Here is a 27,007-nt window from a genome sequence, read left to right on the forward strand (position 1 = left end):
TGCAATTTCAGTCCCAGGCTTCATTAATCAAGAACCTCTCGGTCACACTAGACTGACAGTTTTTACCCTGAATTTATCACCTCTGCAGAGAATACAAATCGACATTGAAATCAGCAAGTGTAAAACACTCAATTGACAACTCCCCTGACTGGTATGAAATTTGACACAGCAATATTAACACATAGCAGCATACACTTTTCATGACAAAAATGTAACACATTTTCCATTGTGTATATTCCCTAAGTACAACACCAATAACATCTCATCACCTAACAAGGAAGTTTTTTACTGTAAGGAACTTTACCTTTGTTTTAAAGGGAGCACACAGCAGCTACATTACAGATTTCCTGCTCTACAGAATGGATGCTACAAAACAAAGCCAAATCCTTCCTCTGAAATGCCTTCTCTAAAAAGACAAGAAACAAATAGGTCTGTAAGAGGACAGTACTAAAGAAAATAAGATCATGTTCACATTACACAGATGTGTACAACCTAAGGCTTTGATATTTCAAATTTAATAGAAGCAAACATTAACTATATCTAAAATGCCACAGAATATTTAGCTTAAATATTTTCTGACAGAAATTTAGATTCCATAACCAACTAGAAACAGGCAGTACTGCAGCTAGTACTGAGTGGCACTATAATCTGACAAGAGGGGTTACAACATCCACAACGTGCTAAGGGAGACTAGTGTCTGTAAGGCAGAAAACAGCAGTAACGTGCCGTTTTCATTATTCCTGTTTAGATGGGCAAGCATGACAGCATGGAACACCATAGCAGACTGAGAAACACATTATCAGAGCTATTACAGAATACAAAAATCAGAAAGAAAAGTGAACTCAGGAGTTTTAACTACACAGGAGAAATAGGAAGTGCACTTGAAGCAGAAGTTCTGATCACCTCAGAAGTAAAGATCCTGTCAGAAAAGAGTCCTGAGAGGCACCCCTTTCACTATAGAGGGTAAACCAGTTTTGACAGTGTGGCTTCTACAACCCAATTCTAAAAGTTCTGGCAGAGACAAAGGCAGGAACACAGTTCTGGTGTCCTATCTCCCTTCTGTCCATGACACTGCACACAGGACAGCTCAGAGTATGGTGCTTTGTCTCAGCGATGTGGATACTGCACGTCTACTTATAAGAGATTCCACCAGGGCAGCTTTGTCAAAAGAACTGATCAAAAAACCTTCTGATGTTCTCAACCTAAGTAATAATCTGTCCCCCTGACTGAAGTTTTCCTTTTGTCCAAATCAAAGTTTCTTTGCTCTATTTTATGCACCTTGAGATGCTCAAGTGTCACAAAGGAAACTGATTCTTCACAGCAGGCAGTCCTGGAAAGGACTTGAATAAACGAACGTGGCGAATGACTTGAACATGATGTCTTTACTATAAATACTGCATGTCTCAGTATTTAAAAAAAAAAAAAAAAAAGACGACAGCTGGAATTAATGAAAAGTCTTCATAGCCTCCTCCTCAAAACACCCTCCTTCTAAGAACTCTCTAAACCTTAAAGCTTTAGTTAACTCTATTGTTTAAAGGTTGTTTCAAGACCTATATTTTAAAATATACACCTCTCTTTACTTCTCCTATAACCCCCTTCATTCCCAGGAGTTTATTGTAGGACCTTATTATATCGTTTATTTTCTCACATTTCACTTAAACATAAAAAGGAGGATGATAATTGACATCAATGGATGCATCTGCAAGAAATTCAACTCCTCCCTTTTCTCATACTAAGTCTCCATTCTTTCATGCTTAAAACAGGACACAAAATTTGTCTCTAGGGTTTACCAACCAAAAGCGTTCTTGAAACTGGTAACTGCTTGTGCAAGAGTATTCACACTACAGCACCGGTAAGTACCTGCACATGGTAAAAGTTCTTACATTGGATTACAACTGCATACTTTCAGTTGCTTTAATATACCACACTCAGAGTTTTTGGATGCTGCAGTCTAGCCAAACTTTACCAAAATCTGTCCTACTGTCCCACCCCTATCCAATTCTTAACAACTTTATTTCTAAAAGACAACAATGTCAAAATACATCCTCTTTCACAAAGTACCATCTTTCACCAGCCTTAATTTTATGTGTGGGTTAACATAACAAATAAAAAGAGTGACTTCATGCTCAAAAAGCAGCAGAAAGGTTTCATGAGGAAAGCCCACATACTGGAAAACACATAATATGAAGGGTCATTCAAGATCTGGAAGAAATATATGAATTACTATGTAACGTAAAATAGAAAGACCTGTTTTGTATTGGACTTTTTGAAGTCAATGCATAGAACAGCATCTCTTTAAATAAGAAAAATGTTCCTGAAGTAAAGGATGAGCAGTGCTCACTGTAAATGTGACTGTCAGGAAAAGGGGGCTTTCAGCTGGAAAAAATTACAGCTTTGTCTAGGAAAAAACCCTGACATTCACCCACTGCACAGCAATACTTGAAAGTATTGCTCAATTAACCCCCAGTTACTACTGTTCTAAAAAATCATGCCCCTGAAAAATGCATTGCAAAGATCAGCTTCCCCTTTATGCAACTTCTACAGAATGCCAAGTGCATAACTGCTCAACAACATAAATATGCAGCACTGTCAATCTCCCGCGGACAAGCAGCACATTCACCCAAGTTTTTTTCCATCAAAAAAACCCCAAACCACAAAGGCAAAAATAAAAAGACAAAAAAGAATGACAAGTCTTTCTCGGGAACCACAAAAGTATTTTAACATACAACATACTATGACACAACAGAGTATATCAGGGAAGTATCATGACTATTGAGAACTGGCTTGCTATCAATTCACAAAACACACAGGGAATCAGATTATGACCTATTACTCCACTACTGACTCTTGTATTATTTGTCAAACATGCTCTTTAAATAACAGTACCCCAAACTCTTCACACGGGCCACCAGAATTTCTTTTGGATATGCAGTCCAGAAACCAACGCAGCATAATAAAAATTCTGAAGGTTATATCAATGTAATCTGTAGCTTTCAAATGTTATAAGCACTTTCATACCGTGTCCTGGAAAAACATGAAGCCATTATTTCTCCCCAGTAATAAATCATCTAAGCAATGTAGTACTTTCTATAATGGAAGAGCTACACACTGTATCTTCCATTACCTTCCAGTTTAATTAAATGTTCCTTGAATAAATCTTGTGCTTACACTCTTGTGACATGCTTCCAGTGCTGACTTCTCCATTTATAAACCAACTGGATTCAGTCCAATCATCCCTGCTTATTATACCTGTCACTCACAGAGAGCTCGACTCTTAGAATCAGTCCTCTTTGGGTCCTTCTTTGCTAGTTATTAATTTGATATGTCTGTAAAACTGAATTAATTATACAAGCTAGGTACCAACAGACCTCTTTTAGCTCACTTATTCAGAGCAGCCGAGAGGCTGAAGGAGGACAGGACACCAACATGCCTTGATGTGAAACTACTAGGAAAAAATCCAGTTTACTAAGGAGCAATACATGCACTTGATTTAGCTTCAGTTCTCAATTAGGCAGAAAGCATTGGTTCAGGGAGCATGAAAAACCTCCTCTTTGCCTTTGAATATACAGTCTTCTTACATATTTACCCTGACAGTGTAATAGCAGTATGGGAAGATTACTTCAAGGAAGTTAGAGTAATTTTAAAACACAAGTATCCTTCAAATGGCTACACATTTCTAGTCCACTGAAACATCATGGTGATTTAAGCTAACCTGTTTTACTTTGAGTTAGGACAAGAGGAGAATGTATGTTCAACTGCCAACCTCCAGCAGACGAAGGGATATCTTTCAGAGGAGACGCAGGAATAGTTTAAATCACTATTAACTTAACCATTAACAGTCATCTGACCAAATGCCACTATGCAACCTGAGAAGAGAAGGCATCAAGTGCCATAAAAGTTCTTCCAGATCATGTCAGCACCTAATAAAACAGAACAAGGATAAGCAGTAAATCATATACTACCAGGAGTAAAGCTATACAAAGCAGTATTTTCCCCTCTTGAACCAAGACTGTCACCAGGAATGTTTATGATGATGTATTTTAGTATGTACTCCATGATGATCGGGAGTCATCCTAACCTTTCATGATGATAAGAAAAACAAAGTAATTTACTTGTATTAAAAACATCCCTACAAATTCCCTTACATTGCATCTCCATTATATTAATCTAGTCGAGCTTTTGGGGGTTTTATATTTCTTGCTCTTGAAAGGGAGGAGATATATTCTCTATATAAGTTCAAAATACTTTAACAACATGGGCATCTAGACAAAATTCACAAAACTCTCCCAGAGACAGTTTAAAAAGCACGGATTACAGAAGTTATGTACTTCAATGGCTCAAGTTAACACTCAACATACCAGTGTTGGAGTTAAACCACCAGTTAAACTGAAGGTCCTCAATATCCCAATTTCTGTTCATCTGTGGAAAACAGACTGGAAACAAGCTATGTCAAAGAAGTCACTATTGGGTTTCTTGGACTTTCTAATCTATCATAATGAGGCTAGCACCAGACAATTTAGATGTACTAAATTCTGTTTCAGAATGGCATCACTCTCAATTAAAGAAAATAAAGTCAATTATGTGCAGAACACACTTTAGTAATATTTAACTTCATTTTCCTCAGGATGCCTAATATGGTTCCCTGTTACATCAAGGAAATAAATTTTACATTTGTATCAGATCCAGTGACAGCAGAAACCACTTTTGCAGTAATTCATCAACGTGGTAGAAGTCTACATGTGCACTACTTTATCTTCATCCAAATCAGTACAGCTCAGTTAACAAGCTAGAATTTTAATCGAATTAGCACAGGTAATAAAAGCCCTGTAATCTAGCACTGCTGTTTACTTGGATATTCACAATGTCCTCAGAAATTCTTTGCTTGAGCAAGGCTTGCAAATCACTAAGTTCCAAAAGAACTGGTGAAATCTGAGTCATCACAACTATACTGAAAAGTTAATTACAATTAATTTATCACCACCACGGTAGAACTTAACCTGCTAAAAAACATTTTTAATTTCATTCTCACACCAGGCCTACGAAGCAGAAAGAAATCTACTTTCTTAATACATGCACCAGTACATGCTGGGGGCCACTGATCTGGAAAGCTGTTTTGTAGGAAAGGGCCTGGGGGTGAGCCAGCAGTGTGCCCCTGCCACACAGAAGGGTAATGGGGTCCTAGGCTGCATTAGGAACAGCACTGTCAGCAGGTTGAGGGAGGGGACCCTTCCCCTCTACTCAGCACAGGGGAGGCCACACCTGGAGTGTCATATCCAGAGACATGGACATACCGGAGAGAGTCTCACAAAGGGCCATGAAGATGATGAAGGGACTAGAGCATCCTTCCTACAAGGAAAGGTTGAGAGAGCTGGGACTGTTTAGCCTGGAGAAGAGAAGACTCAAACGGGGATCTGATTAATGCATGCAAATACCCAAAGGGAGGGTGCAAAGAGGATGGAGCCAGACTCTTCTCATCAGAGCCCAGTGACAATACCAGAGACAATGGGCACAAACTGGAACACAGGAGGTTCCCTCTGAACATCAGGAAACACTTTCTTACTATGAGGGTGACCAAGCGCTGGCACAGGCTGCCCAGAGAAGTGGTGGAGTCTCCCACCCCAGAGATACTCAAAAGCCTTCAGGACATGGTCCTGGGAAAGTGACTCTAGGTGGACTTACTTGAGCAGGGAGGTTAGATCAGATGACCTCCAGAGGCCCCTTCCAACCTCAACCATTCCATGTGATCCTGTGAATTTTGCGCATCTACAGCCACAGCATAAGTTGAGCAACGCACCCAAATCCAAACAAGACTATGCACAGAGTCAGTACCCAAGCTCATGCCCTGTGTTCCAGTCCAGTGTGTGAGCCCTAAGGGATCACACAGCTTTACTGCTTCCAACTACAAAGATTTGTGTACTGGAAAAACATCATGGACTACTAAAATACCACACTGTGATATGTCTTGCTCAACTCCTGCTGTGCTCATCAAGCCTGTTGTTTGACCTTCTCTGAACCAGAAATACTTTACATTATCAAGAAGGTTTTCACAGCAGTCTGAAGAGCCTTCTAAGGTATGCTGCTTTATACAAGATTCTTGTTGTCACATTCTCTCCATTCTTTTCCTGTAGGGGTAAAGGAGAACACACAACCCAGAAGTTCCACTTTACAAACTCAGCTATTCTCCATTTTCTTACCTGCTGAACTTTTATTTACTCTGGCTATACAAAACCCAAAACCAAAAAAAAAAACCCCAAAACCCAAACCCAAAACAAACCTAGGTGAGCCTTTTCATTCTATTGTCTTGCTCAGACACTACAGTTAAGACTTCTGCTCTTGAGCAGCGATTATGCTCATCAACTCTCACAAGCTGTCCATAACTGCCAAGACAAGCTATTTTTTCAAGGTAAATTTTACAAGTGTATCCAGAGTATCTTCAGCATCTTAGGAACTATCATACTGTTTTGACAACTATCTGTTTTGGTTTTGTTCTCTAATACATACAGCTCAACTTGGCACTATGGCTTTATTAGCCCCACAGAAACTAGTCACAATGTTCTCTTGCTGGAGAGAAATTGGTTTTATAGCAGCTGTGTAAAGAACTGGTTTTTTCATAATGAAGTACACAAAAACCATTAGTAACACTAAGTTTCAAAAGAATATTAGAGAAAAACTGTATTTTATTTTAAAAGATCAAGTTGACAATGACATCCTTCCTATTAAATATACCCTCTCAGTACCACAGATGCAAAATGGAAATGCTACTAAGCATTCTTATTTTGTGATGCACTGAGCAACCTCAAGTCCCTCTTACAATCAGCAGCAGCTGTGGGTACTGGTCATTTATTTATTTTCTAAGGTCAAAATTACTGCTCCAATTTGTATAGCATGCTGCTGCCTTAAAACATAGTAACAGATTGCTGATCACCATGAAACACCCTCTCTTTTCTCAAGTGGAGAGTAAGTATAGTGAAAAAGGGGGTGGGGTGGGGTGGGTGTGTGAATTCCTGGACAGACCAAATGTAAATAAGGATTTGCAGAAAGAACATGTAAAAGTTTCCTGACTTTAGGAATCTGCACTGACTTGTTCAGTAACAAAGTTCTGACATATCAGGGAGCTATCAGCAGCTGTGACCACTATTTTGTTTCCATGCTCAATAGTTCCTAGAGGGAGGGGAGGAAAAAACAAAATCACTGCATATCAATAACTTTTACTTCTTCCAACATAAACTTTCAACAATAATGAAAGGGGCAGTCTTGCCTTCCCACACTCACTTCTCTCACTCGTGTTAACTCCAGTGGCCTCATGAAAAAAACAGCAAAGGTTTTTCAGCCCAATTGGTTCTTTCATTACCTTCTAGGCCTAGCATCAAGCGAGGATGGAAGGTGCAGCATCCTACTACTGATGGGGCTGCTCATCAGTCACAGACTCCTGCTGCTCACCTGCAAGACCAAGACCACCAGTCAATATACTGTCCCCAACCTCTCTTCTCCTCAATGACTTCTAGGATGCATAGCAGCACACTAAATGCAATCAAATTAATCTAGTTCTGACAGTTCAGCTTAACCATAATTTTTGAAGGATAGTTAAAACAATTGTCTCGGTCTCTTGAAAAGGAAGCAAATCCATTCTCCATTAAGTCAGTTTAGCAACAATTTGAAGGCCTTTGAATAACTGGATCTTTAAGAACCTGCACGGTTCTTTACAGTTTCACCGTGATATCTACTGGTCTCAGTGGGCAATATGCTAAGCAAATGATGTATGCTGGTTTCCTCAGAGCACTTTGGCTAGTTATGCATGCATAGCTGATACTACATTTGAACTCATCAGAAGCTGCAATTAAAACCTCTTCAAAACGGAAAATATACGGCATGAGTCAATGGATTTTTCAGATATAAAGAAGTGATTCAGGCACAGTAAACACTTTTTCTACATGACTCCAGGGTCCTCAGAGGCATTTTATGTCACTTCATCTCAATTACCCTTCCAAGAAAGCAATTCGGATCTGAGCAAGAGAGAGGAAAAAAAGACATTACTGACAACACACAAAAGCCTACTCTGATGTCATAATGCTGTATTACTTGAGTCATAGGCAGATTTCCTGGAATTCAGTTTTGAAGCAGGAAAGCAATGATGAAGAGTATAGAAAGAAGAGCAGCTACCTGCTGTGAGTCAGAGAAATTATTTCAGATGCTGATGAAGTTATTATTACTGCTCAAAACTAAAGTAGCTTCCCAAACTGCCCCTTAATACATTATTCAGCTTCAAAATACTCCCCATATCAATTTTCCACATACTGCAAATGAAGAATACAATAGTTCTAACTCTCTCACAGTAGTTTGAGTCACAAGATGGTTTTCTATCTCCTTACTTCCAAAAAAGACAATTTACGGTAAACTCAGCTGCCACTACCTGTTCTGCCACTGTTGTTCTAGCACCACCCTTTACGTAGCAGCACTGACAGAAATCACCGTCAGTCCTCTGCTACATTATTTTAAGATTTTTTTCCATTATGCTACGCTGCATTCCACACAAGAAAATTTAGTACTTTCTTTGGAGCAGGAATACTTTGTGGCTGCGTGAAGCTAGCAGTCTGTGATAATGGGTCAAAAGGACAAACCAGAAGGATTGTTGTAGCTGCATGCAAAGACCTGCAGGGTTCTAGCAACACTGAGTTGTTCTTGTTACTAGAGAGACTACCTGAAACACAAAATACATTAATCATAAAACAAGTAACCTTAAAAAAACCAGGCCTTAATGGTATTTGGACCAGATGCTCAAAATGTCCATAGCAATCCAGCATTATGCACCAGTGCCCTCAAATAAAATTAAAATAACCCTAACGTGATAAGGATACAAGAGCACATACATTTCTGCAGTTCTTATACAGATCTTTACAAATAATAATTGTAGGAGGAAAAATACCCTTTTTCACATCAAACCTATAGGTCAGCTCCAGCAGGGAGCCATTTCAGTCTGACTGCCATCCGGTACCTCTTCACAACTAGCACTACCTTCTCACTAGCAGACAAAACACATGGGTTCCAAACCAATTGATGGCAAACTAAGCTCAAACTGTTGCTGCATGGGACAGTCCCATCTTCCCATGCACTCTTGTAGCCTTTTTGCCATCCAAGCGAGCAGTCTATAGTCTCCCCACAAGCTGGACAAAGTGATTGAGCTGAATTCACTCTTTCACCCAAAATTTGTTTAAAGCCAGATCAATTTCCCAATTCAGTTGATTCTATGGCTGCGTAGTTGCTACCAGCATGACAGAGGCATTAGGATAAACCAGCCTGGAGCAGGTAAAGATCAGGAAACTGCAATCTGAGCAATGTGGCAAAGGAAACTAAAGGTGTTCAGACATTTTTAACATTTCAAGATTTCTGCCCAGTTTAAGTACTTATTTTGCCCTTGCAGCACAGACAAGTAGAGCAGAACACACACCCACAACTCACCTTCTGCAATATGAAATCTAGCTGATTAGCCTACCACCAGTGGAAGCATCTCAAGAGGGCAGAGCAGGTTTTACCACATTCACATTAAAGCCACTGGCTATCACAGTCACAAGTTCTCTTGGACACAAAGGTAATCCCTGTAAAACTACGGATATACAAGCGAGGTATGAAAGCTTGCTGACTTGCTATGGATGTTACAATTTTGTGGACAAGGACTACATTCTTTCCAGAACTATCTGCACTCTACCTGCCATTTAAATTCTGATTAAAAAGAGTAAACAACTGTTGCAGTGAATTATATTACTCCATCATGTCTGCAATGAGGACGCGTCTGTTTTCAATCAGGGCAGTTTTACTTTCCCTGCAGTGTATTCTATCACCGTTTGTCACCTAAGGGCAAAGGATACATCGCACTGCATCAAACAGCTGGGAAAAAAGATGCTTCTGTGCTCATGACTCACATTAACATGCTCTCTGGACAACAGACATTTTAGCTTGTACTGGCCGACGGTCTGACTGTGGACTATAATGCAACTTTGTCACATGAGATATCCTGCAGTACATTCCTCATAAGTAATAAATGGCTCCCTGTTTTTGTTATGCAGCATATATTATTTACAAAATTAACAACTGGCATATACATAAAGAAATAAAGGAGGGGGAGGGGAGAAAGCACAAATTTAAGATGGAAAAGTTATATTAAAATCTACCCCTTCCTTTCTGCCCACAGATTGCAAACCCTAACTTCCCATTTTTCAGTGTATTTCAAGTGTCATTTCACAGCATGGAGTGTCTACTTCTGTCCCAAGACAACCACTGTCCACACCAATGCACCTCACTAGGAAGCTTTGCTCCTTTCATAAAATTCTTAATTTCGTATCACTTGTCAGACCTCCAGTTTAAACTACCTCCTCCTGTGCGTTTGCATTCTTTTTGTGTTTATTCACAGCATTCCCACTTTGCCCACTCACAGATCTGTCTTGGTCTTAAAAGATTTACGCTGCCTGAAACAGTTGTTAATGACCCTGCCAGTAATCACCTCCAGAACTACTGGGACCAGTGTCAGATTGCCACTTCCACTGCTGTAATAACCAGGTCAGAACCAGCACGAAGAGTTCCTGTCAGAAAAGCCAAACACATAAACTTCACCAAGAACACAAAAGGTGCCAGCTCAACGGTCCCTGTAGCCCAGCCTCTGCTAGTCGGTTCTGACAAGGTTCTCAGTGCAGAAAATCCTGTGTTGAGAACTTCCTCATAGCAGATATACACAGTAGAGCTACCTGTTTCAACACACCCAGTAGCTCATACTGACCTTACTGACACAGGACCCCAAAGGATGGCAGATGATGTGACTTCCATATGCATCAAACGTCCTCTCCCTACTTCCTACTGCTCTCCACACCTTGCAGAGTGCCCATCTCAGCTGCTTGGGTCCCTCTAGTCCTGTAGTCTGATAGCATCTGTAAACCTGTGAGTTGTTGAAACATTTCTGTACCTTCTGTATTTCTCATGCCCCTCCCCTTCTCCATATTAACATCCAGTCTGAAGGAAAAGTTGGTGCGGCGAGGAGAACTGCAAAGAGGTTATTGAAACCAGAATTTCTTGAGAAGTATCTAACCAGGACAAGTGCAGCCAAACCCTACCTGCTGCTGAAATTAAGATATAGCTGAATTGGTAGCATTGGCACACCCTCGCCCCTACAGCTGCAGCATTCTTTGCTGTGGTACTCCCTCCCTTATGGGCACTGTTTGCTGAGATCCAAGAGATACCAGTCCTGCTAGTGTTGCTCTTAACCAACCTTTTCATTTCCCAATTCCCTAGCAGCTTTCCTCTCGTCATCAGTTTTCCCGCTCACATTCCAGGAATGGCTCTGCCATTTCTCCCCAGTACCATACTACCTCTAAGCACCTATACCAGGAATTCCAAGTATTAGCAGTACTATGCAGAGGAACTAGACAGGCTAAAGCCTCTATCCACACTGACTATTGATAATTTCTATATATCAAAGTCCCTAAAACTAAAGACAGATAATTTGGCACAGATGAGAAAAAGCTCATAGAATTAATGTCTTTGTTAGCAGAGATGATGCTGCACCTGTGTGATACCTCATCTTTAAAATGAGACTTTTTTTATACATCCATTTCACACTTCTGCAGAATAAGCACATTAACTATTTAAACATACATCAATTGCATCTTTGTTCTCCTTAATAACAAGAGCAAGCAAGAGGGCTGATTGTTATCAGCTGTGCAATTACATGATTATTTTGGAACTGAACTACAGTTTTATTTGGTAATGGCTTTGACTTTGATACACATAAGTTAAAACACTTCTACTTCTCAAGCTGCACTACATGCCTGATAAGGCTGTGCCTTTAAAAAAAAAAAAAAAAAAGGAAAGAAGGAAAAGGGGCCAAGTTTGATTCCCAGTGAACTTATTTTGCTCTTAGATATTCCCATATCACTCTGCCTTTGATTTGGGGAGGGGGGGGGAAACCAGCATTATAAAGGGATAAATATTTGGCTCCCTATCTGTGGACTTAAGTCTTGCAATTTAGAAAAAACACAAAGGAAAACTCAAATGCAGCTTTGTGACAAGTATCTGGCAGTTTTGTAACTGATTATTTGGCTACAGTTAAATCACAATAAAAGGCTGCCCACTAACACCAAAGGTTAAATACATCTGCTTTACGGGCCAGAGGCGTATTTGCAATTAAGAACCTTTTACAAATGCAATGAGTGAAAGACGCTACATACACACATCAATTTATTGCTCCAACTAGCTGATTCTTGCAGGAATCTATATATTAATAAAGTACAATCTAGATGCTGTAGGTACACATTTGTGCCATCTCACATGAGGATGATGCAGTTCATTGAACGTGCTGTTTAGAATACATCCTAGAAGGTCAGATCAAATTCCTTCTGAACTCTGCTCAAAACAGTTACAAAAGTATGCCAAGTACCTACCAAGTTCATACTTTTCTAGCAAAGAATTTTCTTTAAAAACATGCTGTTGTCACACTAAGACATTCTGAGGTATAATTTTTCAAGAGGCAGAAACTGTTCAAAGATCTTCCATCAGTGTTAGTGGCAGTCTTTGAAAGGCTATCACCTGGTAACCTACATCCTGGACCTGAAGAATGAGAAACATCTTGATTGCTACATGGACAGAATATTTATATACATATATATGTATGCATACGTACTTAAGTTAAAGAAGTTACCTTCAAATTTCACTTGAAATAGTACAATTCAAGTATCCAAAAATCAATTATAGGATAGCCAGTTTAAGAAGATTCATACTACTGTTTTTTTAATTTTGTTTTGTGGGTTTTTTTAAACCAAAGGTCACTTAAAGAGGTCTAACACAGTATACACATGCTCTCCAGGCAGAAATATAACTTATTTCTGGAAGGGAGAACATTATTAAAGAGAAATATAAAGGATATTGGAAAGAAAAGCTTGTCCCCATGGGCTTAGAAGTTTGACAAAAGTCCTCTTTTTAATAAATAGTAATTCCACCCTGAGGAGCTCAATAACTGTACCATGGAGCTGACACAAATTTCTGGGTAACCTTTTCCCCTTCTGACAGGCTATCTCCTGCCTTTTGAAACTTTCCACAGTTTGTGAGAATTTATTCATCAGTCACAATGTAAATCAAGTATAAATGGTTTCCCTCACATCTTAGGGTCACATGGTTTCCAGGCTCGAACCTTAATGATGTCCTGGCAGACTACAGCAAGCAAAAGTAGGAGTTGCATTAACTGTGCTCAATAGAGAATGCAACCAACAGTAGAAAAGAAGTTATTACATCAAATTTCTCAGTATACAATTTTACAAGAACCTGTAACCATAGCCGATTTTTAAACAAGTTAAAAAGCACAGTCTGATAGCATCATAATAAAAAAGCTGAATTCAGATAATGCAGAAGTCTGGATTTTCTCCAATGCTGTCAACAGATTAAACTCCCTGTATTAGCAAGACATTTGGCTTGGTAAAGGCCACTTAGATTGGATCTCAATGAGCATCAGCTGTGATTTGAAGATTTTAACTTTGGAAAAATAGAAGTCCTTTTAAAGTAACTACCTACATACCCATTTGCATGATGGACACCATTCCACACACACATGCTGATTTCATTGGGTTTGTGACAACATTTCTGTGAGGGACTAGAGACAGTTTCACCCAGGTAGCCCTGCAATGACATGGTAAACAAACTGCTCTTCCAACATCACCCAATTAGTACAGCTAAGTTAATCTGTATCTCCCTAAGATATTATCAGCTTTCATGCACAGAGGATTTAATTAGTCCCGTGCTCTAAAAGCCAGCCCTGGGTGTCACTTAAAAGACGCATCTATTACACAATCGAATGACAGGAAGAATTATGAGTTCTCATTATGAAGCACATATTAAGCAATTGAATTATTGAACTCGTAGCCATCATTAAGTACCCTCTCATCCTTTTTCTTCCTGCTTCCAAGAACGAGTCCAAAGCGACACCTTCTGCTGAATAGCTGGAACCGCAAGTAACAAATCCATCTGGTTGGGTACCAAAAACCAAGTATGTTTTCTCTCTAAACAGCTCAGTATGTCACAGCGGTCAGAACTGCTGCTCTTCTACAAAAGCGATCATATGAACAGCCAGAGCATAGCTGCCCAAGTGACACACACCAGGAACCTGACAAAGGATATTTTGCCTAGATTTCAGCAAGCATCCAAACAAGCAGCACTTGTGCGTTTTGTGGTTTCGTAACTCTTAATGAAATCTCATAGCACACCTCAAGCTCGTTGTTACTGCCTCCAGCCAAGAAAACGGCATGTAACACACAGTGGGCCCAAAGCTGAAGATAAACAGACGCTGATAAAATTACTTCACAGACCTCACACATAAAAAATAAATCACTAATTGGATTCTTGTAAAAACTGAACATCCTTAAATCAAAACAATGTAATTATCAAACCACCATAAAATACAAAATTTAGAAGTACAAACCAGCCCACTAACAGCTGATCCCCAGATATGGAGAACACAAAAAAGACTGTAAGGACAAAAAAAATTTATCTTCAGAAAAAACACTGAATCTCTTTCCATCTGTGTTTTGGGGTGGGGCAAGGAGAGAGGGAGTGAGAAATGACTCAGGCATTTTGTGTGTTAAGCAAGACCCATCTTTGTAACAACAGGAATAACAAAGAAGTTTTTATTACATCTTGGATATATGGGCTGGCAGAGTAATAGCAGTATTTTCTGTCAAAGCTACAACGGCACTTACAGCATATTTGGCTAAGATTAAGAATGGAAAAAAACCATGCAATACTAAAATTACACTTCAAACAATGGACTAATTTGCTTTGTCTGTTTGAAAGACCCAGAAAAACTATAAATAACCCATCATTAAACAATAAACTGGGCTATTCCTATTTTTGTCAATCTTTGCAGAACAACCTTGATTTCAGCAGGCTGCTCCTCCATATCAGCAGAGACACAACCTAGAAACTGTCATAGTAATCATCAACAAACAGAAAGCCAGTGGTAACCTTAGAATCTAAACGGAATTCACTGTAAGACACAGTGACATTCAGTGGCTCACAAAAAAAGTAGCTTTCCTTATGATAATAATGAATCAAGTATGGTGACATCATGCTAATCAATTACACTTCTTTCATTACCAGTGAACTTGTGGACAGTTCAAACACTGGGTCCTCTGCTTCAAATCACTTCTGTAATAAAAAAAGCGAAGGACACTTTCACGATACAGACTATATACTGCCCTTAACATCAGAAAAAGAGGAAAAAAAAAAGTGTAACCTACAAATGACATACAAAATGAATTTTCACAGTATGGTTTCTTAATTTATTTAAAAGACAGAGTTAAAGCTGACATTCTGATACTGGAATGACACAACGGTGCATTATTACTTTTCTGGAAAAAAGTTTAAAAAAGTTGTGGGGCACAATGATCCCCAAAAAAGTGCTTAAACTTCTGTAGGTAGAACCAAACACCATAAAAAAAATATGCAGTTTTATTACATCCTAGTGTAATTCCAGTGAAGTTCCCAGAGCATCACAGGGAAAAAAACGCAACAGAAGAATAATCAGAGGCTAAAATAAAAATAATACTGGCTTAAAAGTACAGGCTTGAGACCAGTATTAGGACTGATTGTTCTTCATGGTTTTTAGCACAGGAAGTAGCAGTGTATGAATAAAAATTTTCTCATTATGCTAAGTTAGGAGGTGTTATCAATACAAAGGCAAATTGAAATACCCCATTAAGAAACAATCAGATGACCTTGACCACACAGCAATGTAACAAGTGTTTCTGCTATCAGCTAGGAACTAATCAACTAAGAAACAAGACAGACTGGAGTTTCTTGATCTCAGAAGGATTATGAAGCTCCAGTGTTACTGGACTTGTGATCCCAGCATCACCAGTCCAAGACTCAAACGAGCTGAATTATGTAAAGGAGAGGAAAAATTAGAAATAAATGAAACACTGAGTCAGCAGTGAATGAGTTTTTCAGCTGCTGCCAAGTGGGGGAAGGCCCTCCAAAATGTCTCCTTACAATACTAACACTTTCTCAGGCTCCTCTGAAGGGTCTTTCTTCTAGCTTTTTCCAGTCCTTGTTTAGCTTCACTCTGTAGCCTCAGCTTCTGCACCTCAGTGCAGACACCTGGTAAAGAAAGCTATCTACTTTAGCGGAAAGGCCCAAAGCCCCAAACCATTCAGACAGCATACAAACAGCAGGTGCAGGCTACTTAAGAATAAAATTAAAAAAAAAAAAAAGCGCAAAACTCAGAAAAAAGGGGAGGGTGGCACAAAGATAAACAGTCTCACACCTCCAAAAAGTAATCTCACACCTCCAAAAAGTAAAGGAGCATTTAGGACCCGTGTATTTGGCCTTTCTCAGGGCACTTTGTGTTGCTCTAATTCCCCCTCCCCGCTCCTCAAAGAGACGCCGCCCCGGACCCTGCCCCGGCCCGGTCGCCTGCAGGCCGGGCCCCGGGGCCCGCTCCCCGTTACCCAGGCCGTCACCCGCGCTCGACTGGCAGCGCCGTGAACGGCAGCACGGGCCACGAGGGCAACGCGGAGCCCCCGGGCCAGGCCGTAGGGCCCGGCAGGGCCAGCCCGCCTCAGCCCCAGGGAAGGCCGCGCCAGGCCGGGCGACAAGAGGCGGCGGCCGTAGGGCGGAACAGCCCTGGCACCGCCGCGAGCGCGCGGTCCAGCCCGAGTACGGCAGGGCAGGGCCAGTCCGAACAGAGCAAGGCCGTGCCGGGGCCCCGCCGCGCTGCCGGTGCCGCGGTCGCTGCGGAGCGCTACGCAGCGAGAACGCGCCTCCGCGGCCGCTGGCCAATCAGGCGCCAAGGCTCCTCTGACTGGGAGCGAGGCGCCCCGCCTCGCCCAAGCGGAAGCTGCGTCCGCAGAGCGGAAGGGCGCCGCAGGACGCGGGGCTGCCATTGGCCGGGAGGCGCGGCGGCGGGATGGCGGCGGCGGCAGGGCTGGGCGGCGGCAGCGACTTCTCGGACCTGCGGGAGATCAAGAAGCAGCTGCTGAGCGTGGCGGAGCGCAGCCGCGAGCGCGGCCTGCAGCACAGCGGCAAGTGGTGAGCGCGGTGGGCGGAGGGGCCCGGGGCGGGGCAGCGGGCCGGGTGCTGACGGGTCTCTCCCCGCAGGGCCTCCGAGCTGGCCTTCGCCTTGGACCCGCTGCCGCTGAGCGAGCTGCCGCCGCCCCCCGCGCTCACGGAGGTACGGCCTGGGGGCCCGGGGCGGGGGGCTGCGCCCGGAGAGTGCTCGTGAGCTCGAAGAGAAAGCGCTGGAGCTCTTGCTGGCAGGGCTGGCTTGTGTTCCTGCCTGCAGCTATCGGGGAAGATGTGATGGTGGTCCTTTTAAACCGTGCGGGAGGCGGTTCTGGGCCCTGCTTGTCTGACAGGGCCGTGGAGTTCCCCCCCGTTACATATTTAATAGGGTGGACAGAGCTGGATATGCTTTCGCAGATGAAAGCATTCCATTTTATGTGTTGCTGTGCCCTAAGTGAGATGCTCTGTAAACAAAATTTGAAATTGTGCTACTTAATTTTTTTTAATTCATCTTCACTAAGGCCAGATTTGTTATAATACAAGTTATGTTGCACCATTAAACTTGTGCTCCTTCAGACACAACAGAAACAAGGAGTGTCTCCATCCCCACCTCTGTAGGTGTTTAGGTATATGCCTGGTTTTTTAAATTACAGCAGTGTAACATGTCATAAGTGCATTTTGAGACATATTTACCAAGGAAATGTTCACATTTATGTTAGCGGTTTAATATGGTTTCACAGGGAATTCCTGAATATGTTTCTTATTTATGGTCATTTTTACTCACTGAACAGCTAATTCATGCCTTTTGGCAGCTTGCCACAATATGTTTTCTGGAACCTCACTATTTAAATGTTTCTAACTAGTCTGTACTTATTATTTGAAAACTAAGAATCTGATCACATCAGAGGAGGGAGAGGCTTTTCTAATTGCACTCAAACCGTCTTTGGGGATGAATAAACTACATCTGTAGCTTTTACAGCAATGTCATTGGTGCATTTGTAACTAGGTGATTTTCCTAAAACATATCAGAGCTTTTGAAGTCTTAAAACTCTTCTGTGTCCCTGCAGGAGGATGCTCGTGATCTGGATGCCTATACATTAGCCAAGTCTTACTTTGATCTAAAGGAGTATGACAGGGCTGCCTATTTTCTGCGGGGCTGCAAGAGTCAGAAAGCTTACTTCTTGTATATGTACTCTAGATACCTGGTAAGACAGAAGGAAAAGTTGCCTTTTAGCACTGAGCTTCTCTGCTTCCCACCCCTCCCTGGCATACCTTATTTTTTACCTGTTCTGTTCCAAATGATCACCTCAAAGTCCAAATTAGATATCTGGGGGGGAAGGGGTGTTCCTTTTAAACTGTGATGTTTGTGAAAACTCAGTTTACACGCTGCTGCTAGCATTGCAGCAAACATAAGGAATATGTTACTGTAATGTAACCGTGGTTTTCCCCTTTTTCACAGTCAGGGGAAAAGAAGAAGGATGATGAGACAGTGGATAGTTTGGGTAAGTCTCTTATTATTGATATATGTTAATATATTATTAACACGAAGCTTCAGTAACGCCTCTTCGTGTTAATAATCATGGTTTTATGGCTTTCCCCTCATCTTTCATTCTCTCTCAACTCATTGGCTTAATACAGGTTACAGATTTCCATGTGTTAGTTCCTCTGTTAAAGCAGTTGATCAGGCAAAGTGATTTAAAAAGAGGAAAATAATCACAGGCTGGGAAGCCTTCAGGTCATGTCAGAGATGACTCTGAATATACCCTAGGCTTCACAATTGCTGTGGTAAGACTCTTGGTTGAAAGCTAGCTGTTTGACTTCTCTTCATGCAGGACCTCTGGAAAAAGGACAGGTGAAAAATGAAGCTTTACGTGAATTGAGAGTTGAGCTTAGCAAGAAACACAAGGCACGGGAACTGGATGGATTTGGCCTTTATCTGTAGGTGTCTGCACGTATTTCTAATATATTTGTGTGCATTTGCGTGGATATGCAGAGTTTCATGATTAACTTGATAACTTTCCCTACAGATATGGGGTTGTGCTGCGGAAGCTGGACCTGGTGAAAGAAGCAATAGATGTGTTCGTGGAAGCTGCTCATGTCTTACCTTTGCACTGGGGAGCCTGGCTGGAACTTTGCAACTTGATTACAGATAAAGAGATGGTAAAACTTGGGAGATTGCAGAGTTTAACCTGATTCAGTAACAAAAGATTGAGGTGCCACAAGACTGATGTCGCCTACTGCCTTATTCTGTGAGACTTTATCAGGCAAGCCAATCCAGGATTGTAAATTATGTGGTTAAAGCCTCTTCTTCCATTGCTTGCCATGCTGTAGCTTTAGCATCTTTATACAGGCAGGACCAATTTCTTATCATTCACTCACAAAGTGGTTTAAGAAATGGCTAATTCGTATATTCTGAAGTAGTTGTTAGCAGGGTTATTGCCTTGTCATGTGAAGGAGTTACACAGTCATTGAGGACTTTTGGTGGCCTGAAAGGATATGTAGAATCACTGCTTTTAAAACAGTAATGTAGGTGTTCCCTTTGTCAAATATGAAGCCACACATAATTCTTTGACACAGTTCATCTCCTGAACTTAGATACAAAACCAAAAGAGATTATTTTTCTTTATGCAAGGGATTTTATGAGACCACTCCTGAAATTCTTCAGTCGGGTCTGACTGGTGGAATATTTAAAAAACTAGAGGTGGCACAGAAGAGAGACTTACTGATTTGTGGAAAAAAAATCGCATTTTTGATGAGATTATTTGGAGTCTGTTCACTTTGAACATCAGTATTTTACCACTCTTTTTGATGAGCTAACATAAGAAGAAAATACAGTCTTTTGAAGGACTTCAGAGTTTAATGGAGAATTAAGGCCAGTGGCTGAAACGGAAGCCAGGTGCTGTCAGATTTGAAGACAGTTGCTTTGATGATTGACCAAGTGAAATGGTTTCAATTCTGCAGTTTCAGCCATTGTGGGAATAGATTGGGAGCAAGTAAACAGAATTATGAGGTCCATGTTGTACTGCTTTTTAGGCTGGATGTCTTAATGCTCCTTTTCCTGTTTCAATATTCTCAATTTGTAGGCATTATTTAGTTTCTCCTGTGGAAGAACCTGATGTTAATTCTTGGTCCTCATACTGATCTTTTGTAGCTGGTGTTGTGGTTTAAGAAAGCGATTGCAGAAAATCCTTCTACCTCAAGACCGTGGGAGGGAAGCTAATGGATTATTTGCCAGAGGTGGCTCTTAGAATACTGATTGTCATCTCTTCCTCCTCTTCTTTGGTTCTTGCTAGTTGAAGTTCCTGTCCTTGCCGGATACATGGATGAAAGAGTTCTTTCTTGCACACATTTATACAGAGCTGCAGCTGATAGAGGAGGCTCTGCAGAAGTATCAGAGTCTCATTGACGCAGGATTTTCCAAAAGCACTTACATCATCTCTCAGATTGCAGTTGCCTACCACAATATCAGAGGTCAGTGACACTTCCTAACTAGTAGGAATGAGCAGTGCAAACTCTTAATGCAAACTTGGCATTTATAGTTCTTGTTCTCCTGTCTGCTGTTCTTTCTTCAGATATTGACAAAGCTTTATCCATCTTTAATGAGCTAAGGAAACAAGATCCTTACAGGATAGAAAACATGGACACTTTCTCCAACTTGCTGTATGTAAGGGTAAGCACTCTTTTCTGTTGCCTGTCCATAATGACGGTATTTATCAGAGGTAATGTTAAACACTAGCAAAGCAGCTGGTGCTGTCTAGCCTCTCTGGATATAGGCGTTCAGCTTCTGCATTCTGCTTCACAGCTCCATGAAACAGATGCAACGTATGCATTGCTGACTGCCAGGGTTTTCTTTGAAACGGTAACATGCTCCTTTTCTCATCACTTTTATTTCTTTGTTTCACTAGAGCATGAAGCCTGAGTTGAGCTACCTGGCTCACAATCTCTGTGAAATAGACAAGTATCGTGTTGAGACCTGCTGTGTAATTGGTGAGAGCCAGCTCTTCTACATACTCTTACTATGCTGTCTGCAGGCTGTGGGAGGAAATCTTGGGAATGCTTGTGACAGTGACCAGCTAGCAAGGCTATCAAAACTGCTTGGTGAATGTGAATGCAGGTGGCCTGAAAGGCAGACCATATGAGAGTACTCATTTCTCTCTGAAAGAGCTGCTGTGATACTATCACTGCAAAAAGGAGTTGAAGAAATGATTATGAAGAGCCATGTAGCTGATAATCCCTTTATACCAACAATGGTATATTGCTGGTGTATAGAACACCAATGGAAATAATTGTGTGTCATAACCAGGAAATTAATTTATTAGATCATGATACAAGTTTTAGGGCCAAAGGGGTGGGGTCTTAATTGATTGGTACAACTGAAAAAGGATTGACCAGAACACTGAGAACAGACTGCTATTAGGTCTCTTGAGGTTTGAATTGGAGCTGCCTTTAATAGGACTTTTCTTATAATTTAAGTTAGGAGGTAGTAGATAATACTTCCTCTACCTCTTTTCTGTTTCTCTGCTGGTTTGTTGTTGTTTGTGGGTTTTTTTTAATTTATTTAAATATTGCGACTTTTGCTTTAGGGAATTATTATAGCTTGCGTTCCCAGCATGAAAAAGCAGCACTCTATTTCCAGAGGGCCTTGAAACTGAATCCTCGTTATTTGGGAGCCTGGACACTCATGGGACATGAGTATATGGAAATGAAGAACACATCTGCAGCTATCCAGGCTTACAGGTATCACTCGTGTACTGCACAAAATGGTGTTTGAGTCTGCATGCATAAGGGTTGAAGGAGTATCCTCTATTTTTTGTTACTCTTTTGTTGAACTCTGTCTTGGTTTTGATCCTGACGGCTTTCTGTCTATTTAATCTTCTTTCCTTTGACAGACATGCAATAGAGGTGAACAAAAGGGACTACAGAGCGTGGTATGGCTTGGGGCAAACCTATGAAATCCTCAAAATGCCATTTTACTGTCTCTATTACTATCGACGGGCCCACCAGCTCAGGTAGAGTTGAGAGCTGTGTTTATTGGTGTTCAGTCTGATGTGGTTGCTACTAGCTAAGGAATTTACATGCAGGAACTAAGTTGGGGAAGGGAGAGCATCAGTGCTATGTGACTTGTACAGTGTCTCTCTTCCAGATCCTTTTAGTTGTATTAGTTAACTATTAACAAGAGCTTTGTCAGTTAAATGCTGAGGAACACTGATCAGGACTATAAGTGATCTTTTATGTAAGAGAGAATGATAGACGCTGCCAGGTGTAGATTTTTTTTTTATCTTCCCCCTCTGCCCCCCACCTTCCTCCCTATTTTTTTTACCCCACCCTGAGATCAGCTGGCTGTCCATTAAACTACATTTAGGAATTGTTCTTTTACAGACCAAATGATTCTCGTATGCTGGTTGCTCTAGGAGAATGCTATGAGAAACTCAATCAGTTGGTGGAAGCTAAAAAGGTAGGTGAGACCTGATGTGCAGAATGGGACATTGGGATGTCTCCCTGGGCACTGGGTGGAGTTGCAGCAAAATTGTGTAGCTAGCACTACTGGAAGTGCATATGGCATGTTGTTAGGAGCTAACTGAAACCATTTCTGTGATTATTACAATTGTGAAAGTTCTGCTGCCATGTAATTAGAGCAGCTGACAAAGAGTAGTCTGCAGATGATACGTGCCCCTTTGCTAGAAAGCCTTGTAGTTTTCTGTTTCTGACTTGCTTGCATGAGTCATGAGCTGGCGTTGTTTCTGTGGTGTACTTGACTGACTTTTCTTCCTTGACAGTGCTATTGGAGAGCTTATGCAGTGGGAGATGTGGAGAAAATGGCACTGGTGAAACTAGCAAAGTGAGTATGTATTACCACTGAACAGTAAATGTTGTGTTGAATGCAACTAGCACTGTAATACCTAATGATAAAATACTAAATGTAGAACAAGTGGAATTGCTGTTAGGTAGTATTACTTTTGGAGCTGTGTAATAACTGGTATCTTTAGGTCTGTAGTGACTGCAAATTCTCGTGTCCAGTTTTAGCTTTAGGTTTCCCTCAGGACAACTAGAGGGGAATCATACCATAATGTGAGTTGCACAGGACCTCTGAATCCAGAGGTGATTTGAGCAGGCAGTGCTAGCAATTATGTTTATTGTATTGAAACTCAGAGAAATCCATGATGAAGGATGTTGTACAAAATTGTAGATTGGTTTATTACTTTTTTAAATTTTTTTTTCTGCTTCCCCCCTCCCAGTATATAGATTATGACACTGGGAAAGGGTCTAATGTGAAGTAACTGTGAACACTGTCACATCAGCACTAATTTTGGCGGGGATAAAGTAATTTAAAGTGGAATAAGTGAAGTGGAAGGAAAAGGGCAAGTCAAAGGTGAAGCTGCTGTACAAAGACTTTTGGGATGTAGCGGAAGAACAAGGAGCACTGGAGGAAATAGCCAGTAAATAGGATGGCAAAGGTCTGTTAAAAGCTTTAAAATGTAACAGAATAAGCAAAGGTCCCTGCTTTGGTTGTCATGGCTTCTAGCAGTTAGTATCTGACTGGCTCCCTTCCTGGTCTTTCCATGAGGGGCAGTACATGGTGCATGTCTTGCAAATTCTGAAGGAAAAGACCTGGCTTTAGTCTGGGTTAGGCCGAGTAGGTACTTTCTCGTAGACCCAGAAGGTCTTCAACAGTGTAGTCTTGTTCCAGTGGCATTTTTCTGCTTTTCTAGGCTGCACGAACAGCTGAATGAATCTGAACAGGCAGCTCAGTGCTATATCAAATACATCCAGGATATCTATTCCTGTGGGGTAAGATGAATCTCGGGAATAAAAGGAGAAGTAAGCATGGTGTAGAATGATCTTGGAAGGTGCTCACAGATGATCATGGTTTTTACCGCTCTCTCTGTAGGAGATAGTGGAGCACCTAGAAGTCAGCACTGCCTTCCGTTACTTGGCCCAGTACTACTTCAAGTGCAAGCTCTGGGATGAAGCCTCAGCATGTGCTCAGAAGTGCTGTACGTTCAATGATGTGAGTAGTTGCACAGTCTGGTGTTTCTTTCTTAGGGGATCCATGACCTTGATCTTAGCTCCCTTTGGAACAGAAGGAATCCTTTATTGGAGGAATGAAGGCTGTCTGCTATGCAGGCCACATCCTGAGTGGTGGTGCTGTATATCTGATCACTAATGCTGCTGCTGATTGACTGAAAGCATGGAATATGGTGTAGATAGTAAAACTGAACCGTGTCTCATTGGTGTTCACTAAATGAAAGAATCTGGGGCTCCACATAGCAGCCTTAGGAAGGCTGAAAATCTTGGTGGTGTGGATGTGGTTAAATGGTCACAGACTCGCACACTGTGTGTGTAGTGATGGTACATAACTGCATTTTTTCTCATCTTCTGTGTGTAGACAGTGCAGGGGATGTAACAGTACTTGGCGTTTGTATGTGACACTGTATTCTGAGATGTCAAGTGGGTGCTTATTTGAAGCTTCTCCTATGTACTTTTTTCTGGAATATTTAGACTCAGTGGTTGATGGTACCACTTTCTGAAATATCCAGGTAAGGTGCAAATCAGGTGAATAAAAGGAGGGAAGATAAAATACAGAAAAAAGTGACATACCTTAACATTTGTAAATAGCAGAAGAAAAAAGAAATGAGGATGTTCTTTATAGCTTGCAGCCTTACAAAATTATGAACCACCATAACTTATGCTGCTGACATACTGAATTTGACCCAGGAGCCACCCACCCATTCATGTATTGTTTTTTCCAAATTGTTTTCAGACTAGGGAAGAAGGAAAGGCCCTGCTGCGGCAGATCTTACAGCTTCGCAATCAAGGAGAAACATCATCCACAGATATTGCTGCTCCCTTTTTCCTCCCTGCATCATTGTCAGCCAACAACACTCCTACACGTCGTGTCTCCCCACTCAATCTGTCCTCTGTAACACCATGAATAATGCCAATACTTCTAGCCTGCGCATTGAATGTGACATTGAGGATGGGGCTTGCAACCACTTACTTCTTTCCAGTGAAATTTCTACATGCGTTGTTGCCTTCATGTGAAGGGTAGGCGTTACCAGAGCCCACAGCTGAAGATGGATGTGCCCCAGCAGACAAAGGTGCAGCCTATGCGAAAGTGCCTATGCTGAGATGTGAGAACCTGTTGTACTTCTCACCAAGTCATTCCAGTCAGAGGGCAGATGTGTTCCATTACACAGGACTACTCCTAATTGAGGGATTGGGAAGAGCTTGTCTGCTTGTGTTAAAGCATATGAAATTTAATTCTGCCCCATTACCTCTGGTCTCTACTGAACTTCTTTGGATGACGTCTTAGTGGTATCATTGCTGTCTATATCGAAAACTGTTACCTGCCTGGCTACTTAAGGACTTTTGCTTGTCTTGAACTACACAGAAGATGTTCCACTAAAGCAGCGGATACCAACAGTTACATATAGGTGCCATGTCTCTGTTGAAGGACTGAGAAGTGTCACAGGAACTCCAGGTAGCTGCAGGTGACAGCTGTTTGACATTCTGTCTGTGGATCTGACAGATACTTTGGCTTTCAGTAGAAAGGCAGCCAGTGGGATAGCACAATTAAAAAACTTAATGGTTAAATTACTGTCCTTGGGCTTCTTTATGGTGCAGTTTTCATGCATACTGTACCAAAGGAAATTGGATGAACCATAATGGATCGTTCTGTTAAGGATTGCCGCGTCTCATGGACAGTATAGTGCAGGGGATTCTTCCCCTGCAGAGCTGCTGCTTGTCGCTGTTCACACTGCCAGCCAATAGTAAGGCTCGGTGTGAATTTCAAAGATGCATGTGTATGCCCACCTACTACAGCCATGACCACAGATGGCCATACTAACATAAACAAGAGGCCAGTGCCTTGGATGCACTTACTTAAAACAGAAACTGTAGAAGTGGCCTGATCCTGTTCCTACTTGCTTATATTTGCCAGTGGAACATATGTATATGCTTTCAGTGACTTAAGTACATGTTCACATTCTCTGGTCTCTGCAGTTTCTGCGCATGACCTTAAAGTCTTTTTTATCCATGTCTAGACCTTGGGTATCTTGTTGAGGCTTAACCCTGGACTACAGATTTTGGGTTTCTGTTTGCTGGCTAGTCCCAGTTGGGGTTGCTATTGGAACGTAAACAAACATGTACATGAACAGGGTAAGGAGCACAGCGATACAGAAAATGGGCAACAATACTGTTTGATTAATAAAAGTGTATTTTAGCTTAGATAATGGCACTGAATGCCAAGTTCAGAAACTTGTGTTTGATGAAAGTATGCTCATTGACACGCCTGCTCTGAAACTGACAATCCCTGTGGGTAATGACATCCGTTGCACAAGGTGGGAGGGATTTGTAAATAATAAGGAGAAAACTACATGTAAGTAGAGGTTACCTATCTTACAACTGAAGATGTAATGGGACCGCCTCCTGGTTTTTTTTAATATGGCATATTAGTATATTTAAAATAACAAGCCAGTCTACTGGCTTTCTAATATCTTACAATACATAAATAACATGTCACATCTTGTTACAAACATCAGTGACCTATAAAACCCAGTAGTTTTTGATTACATTTGATTGATTCTTATGCCATATAAACAGCAAGTTCTTACAATGTAAATGAAACAATTTTTGCAGCAAAACAAATCTATTAGTTCTGTCTTTCCCTTATGGTAAAACACAAACTTGAGATATAGGATAAATAATCATTACACCTATGACAGCACTCTTAATACCTGAGGCATTGGAGAAAACTTTCAAACGCTTCATGTTTTCTAGAAGCAATCAGTCTTCTAGAGAACTATTAACATTGGCTTCTTAATACTTTGTGAGAGTTTGTGGGGAAAAAAACTTCCAAATGTTCTATTTTATTACTATATTGACAGATCTCTGTAAAGGAGATACTGGTTTTTACATCAGTCACATTTACCAGTTAAAACTGTGTGTTATAGGGTCACATTTTGGAAACAAACTG

The 27,007-nt window shown here is 41.2% G+C and overlaps 1 protein-coding gene and 1 long non-coding RNA gene across 2 annotated transcripts; one reads left to right on the plus strand and one right to left on the minus strand.

Moving 5' to 3' along the window:
* Positions 1-5,799: 5,799 nt before the first annotated feature.
* On the minus strand, positions 5,800-16,749 carry LOC114013678 (uncharacterized). The gene is made up of 3 exons (XR_008748630.1): positions 16,030-16,749; positions 7,352-7,440; positions 5,800-6,122 (listed from the first exon to the last, which is right to left on the minus strand). It is a non-coding gene; the product is annotated as an uncharacterized LOC114013678 (long non-coding RNA).
* Positions 16,750-16,892: 143 nt separating this feature from the next.
* On the plus strand, positions 16,893-25,626 carry CDC23 (cell division cycle 23). Its single transcript, XM_055812686.1, has 16 exons — positions 16,893-17,058; positions 17,128-17,200; positions 18,099-18,236; positions 18,491-18,533; positions 18,864-18,969; positions 19,059-19,191; positions 20,325-20,502; positions 20,604-20,701; positions 20,937-21,018; positions 21,615-21,768; positions 21,921-22,040; positions 22,411-22,486; positions 22,809-22,870; positions 23,742-23,820; positions 23,921-24,040; positions 24,794-25,626. Exons 1-16 carry the CDS (start codon positions 16,937-16,939, stop codon positions 24,962-24,964), a joined length of 1,755 nt encoding a protein of 584 aa, XP_055668661.1. The 5' UTR covers positions 16,893-16,936; the 3' UTR covers positions 24,965-25,626.
* The last annotated feature ends 1,381 nt before the right edge of the window (positions 25,627-27,007 follow it).

This window comes from Falco peregrinus, chromosome 8 (assembly GCF_023634155.1).
Source record: "Falco peregrinus isolate bFalPer1 chromosome 8, bFalPer1.pri, whole genome shotgun sequence".
NCBI classification, from domain to species: domain Eukaryota; kingdom Metazoa; phylum Chordata; class Aves; order Falconiformes; family Falconidae; genus Falco; species Falco peregrinus.

What these genes read in the sequence shown, in the direction of transcription:
- CDC23 (XM_055812686.1), top strand. Translation starts at nt 16,937, where the DNA reads ATGGCGGCGGCGGCAGGGCTGGGCGGCGGCAGCGACTTCTCGGACCTG. An exon ending in GATGGATTTGGCCTTTATCT is followed by an intron (nt 18,970 to 19,058) that starts GTAGGTGTCTGC and finishes CTTTCCCTACAG; the next exon opens with ATATGGGGTTGTGCTGCGGA. An exon ending in TGATTACAGATAAAGAGATG is followed by an intron (nt 19,192 to 20,324) that starts GTAAAACTTGGG and finishes GGTTCTTGCTAG; the next exon opens with TTGAAGTTCCTGTCCTTGCC.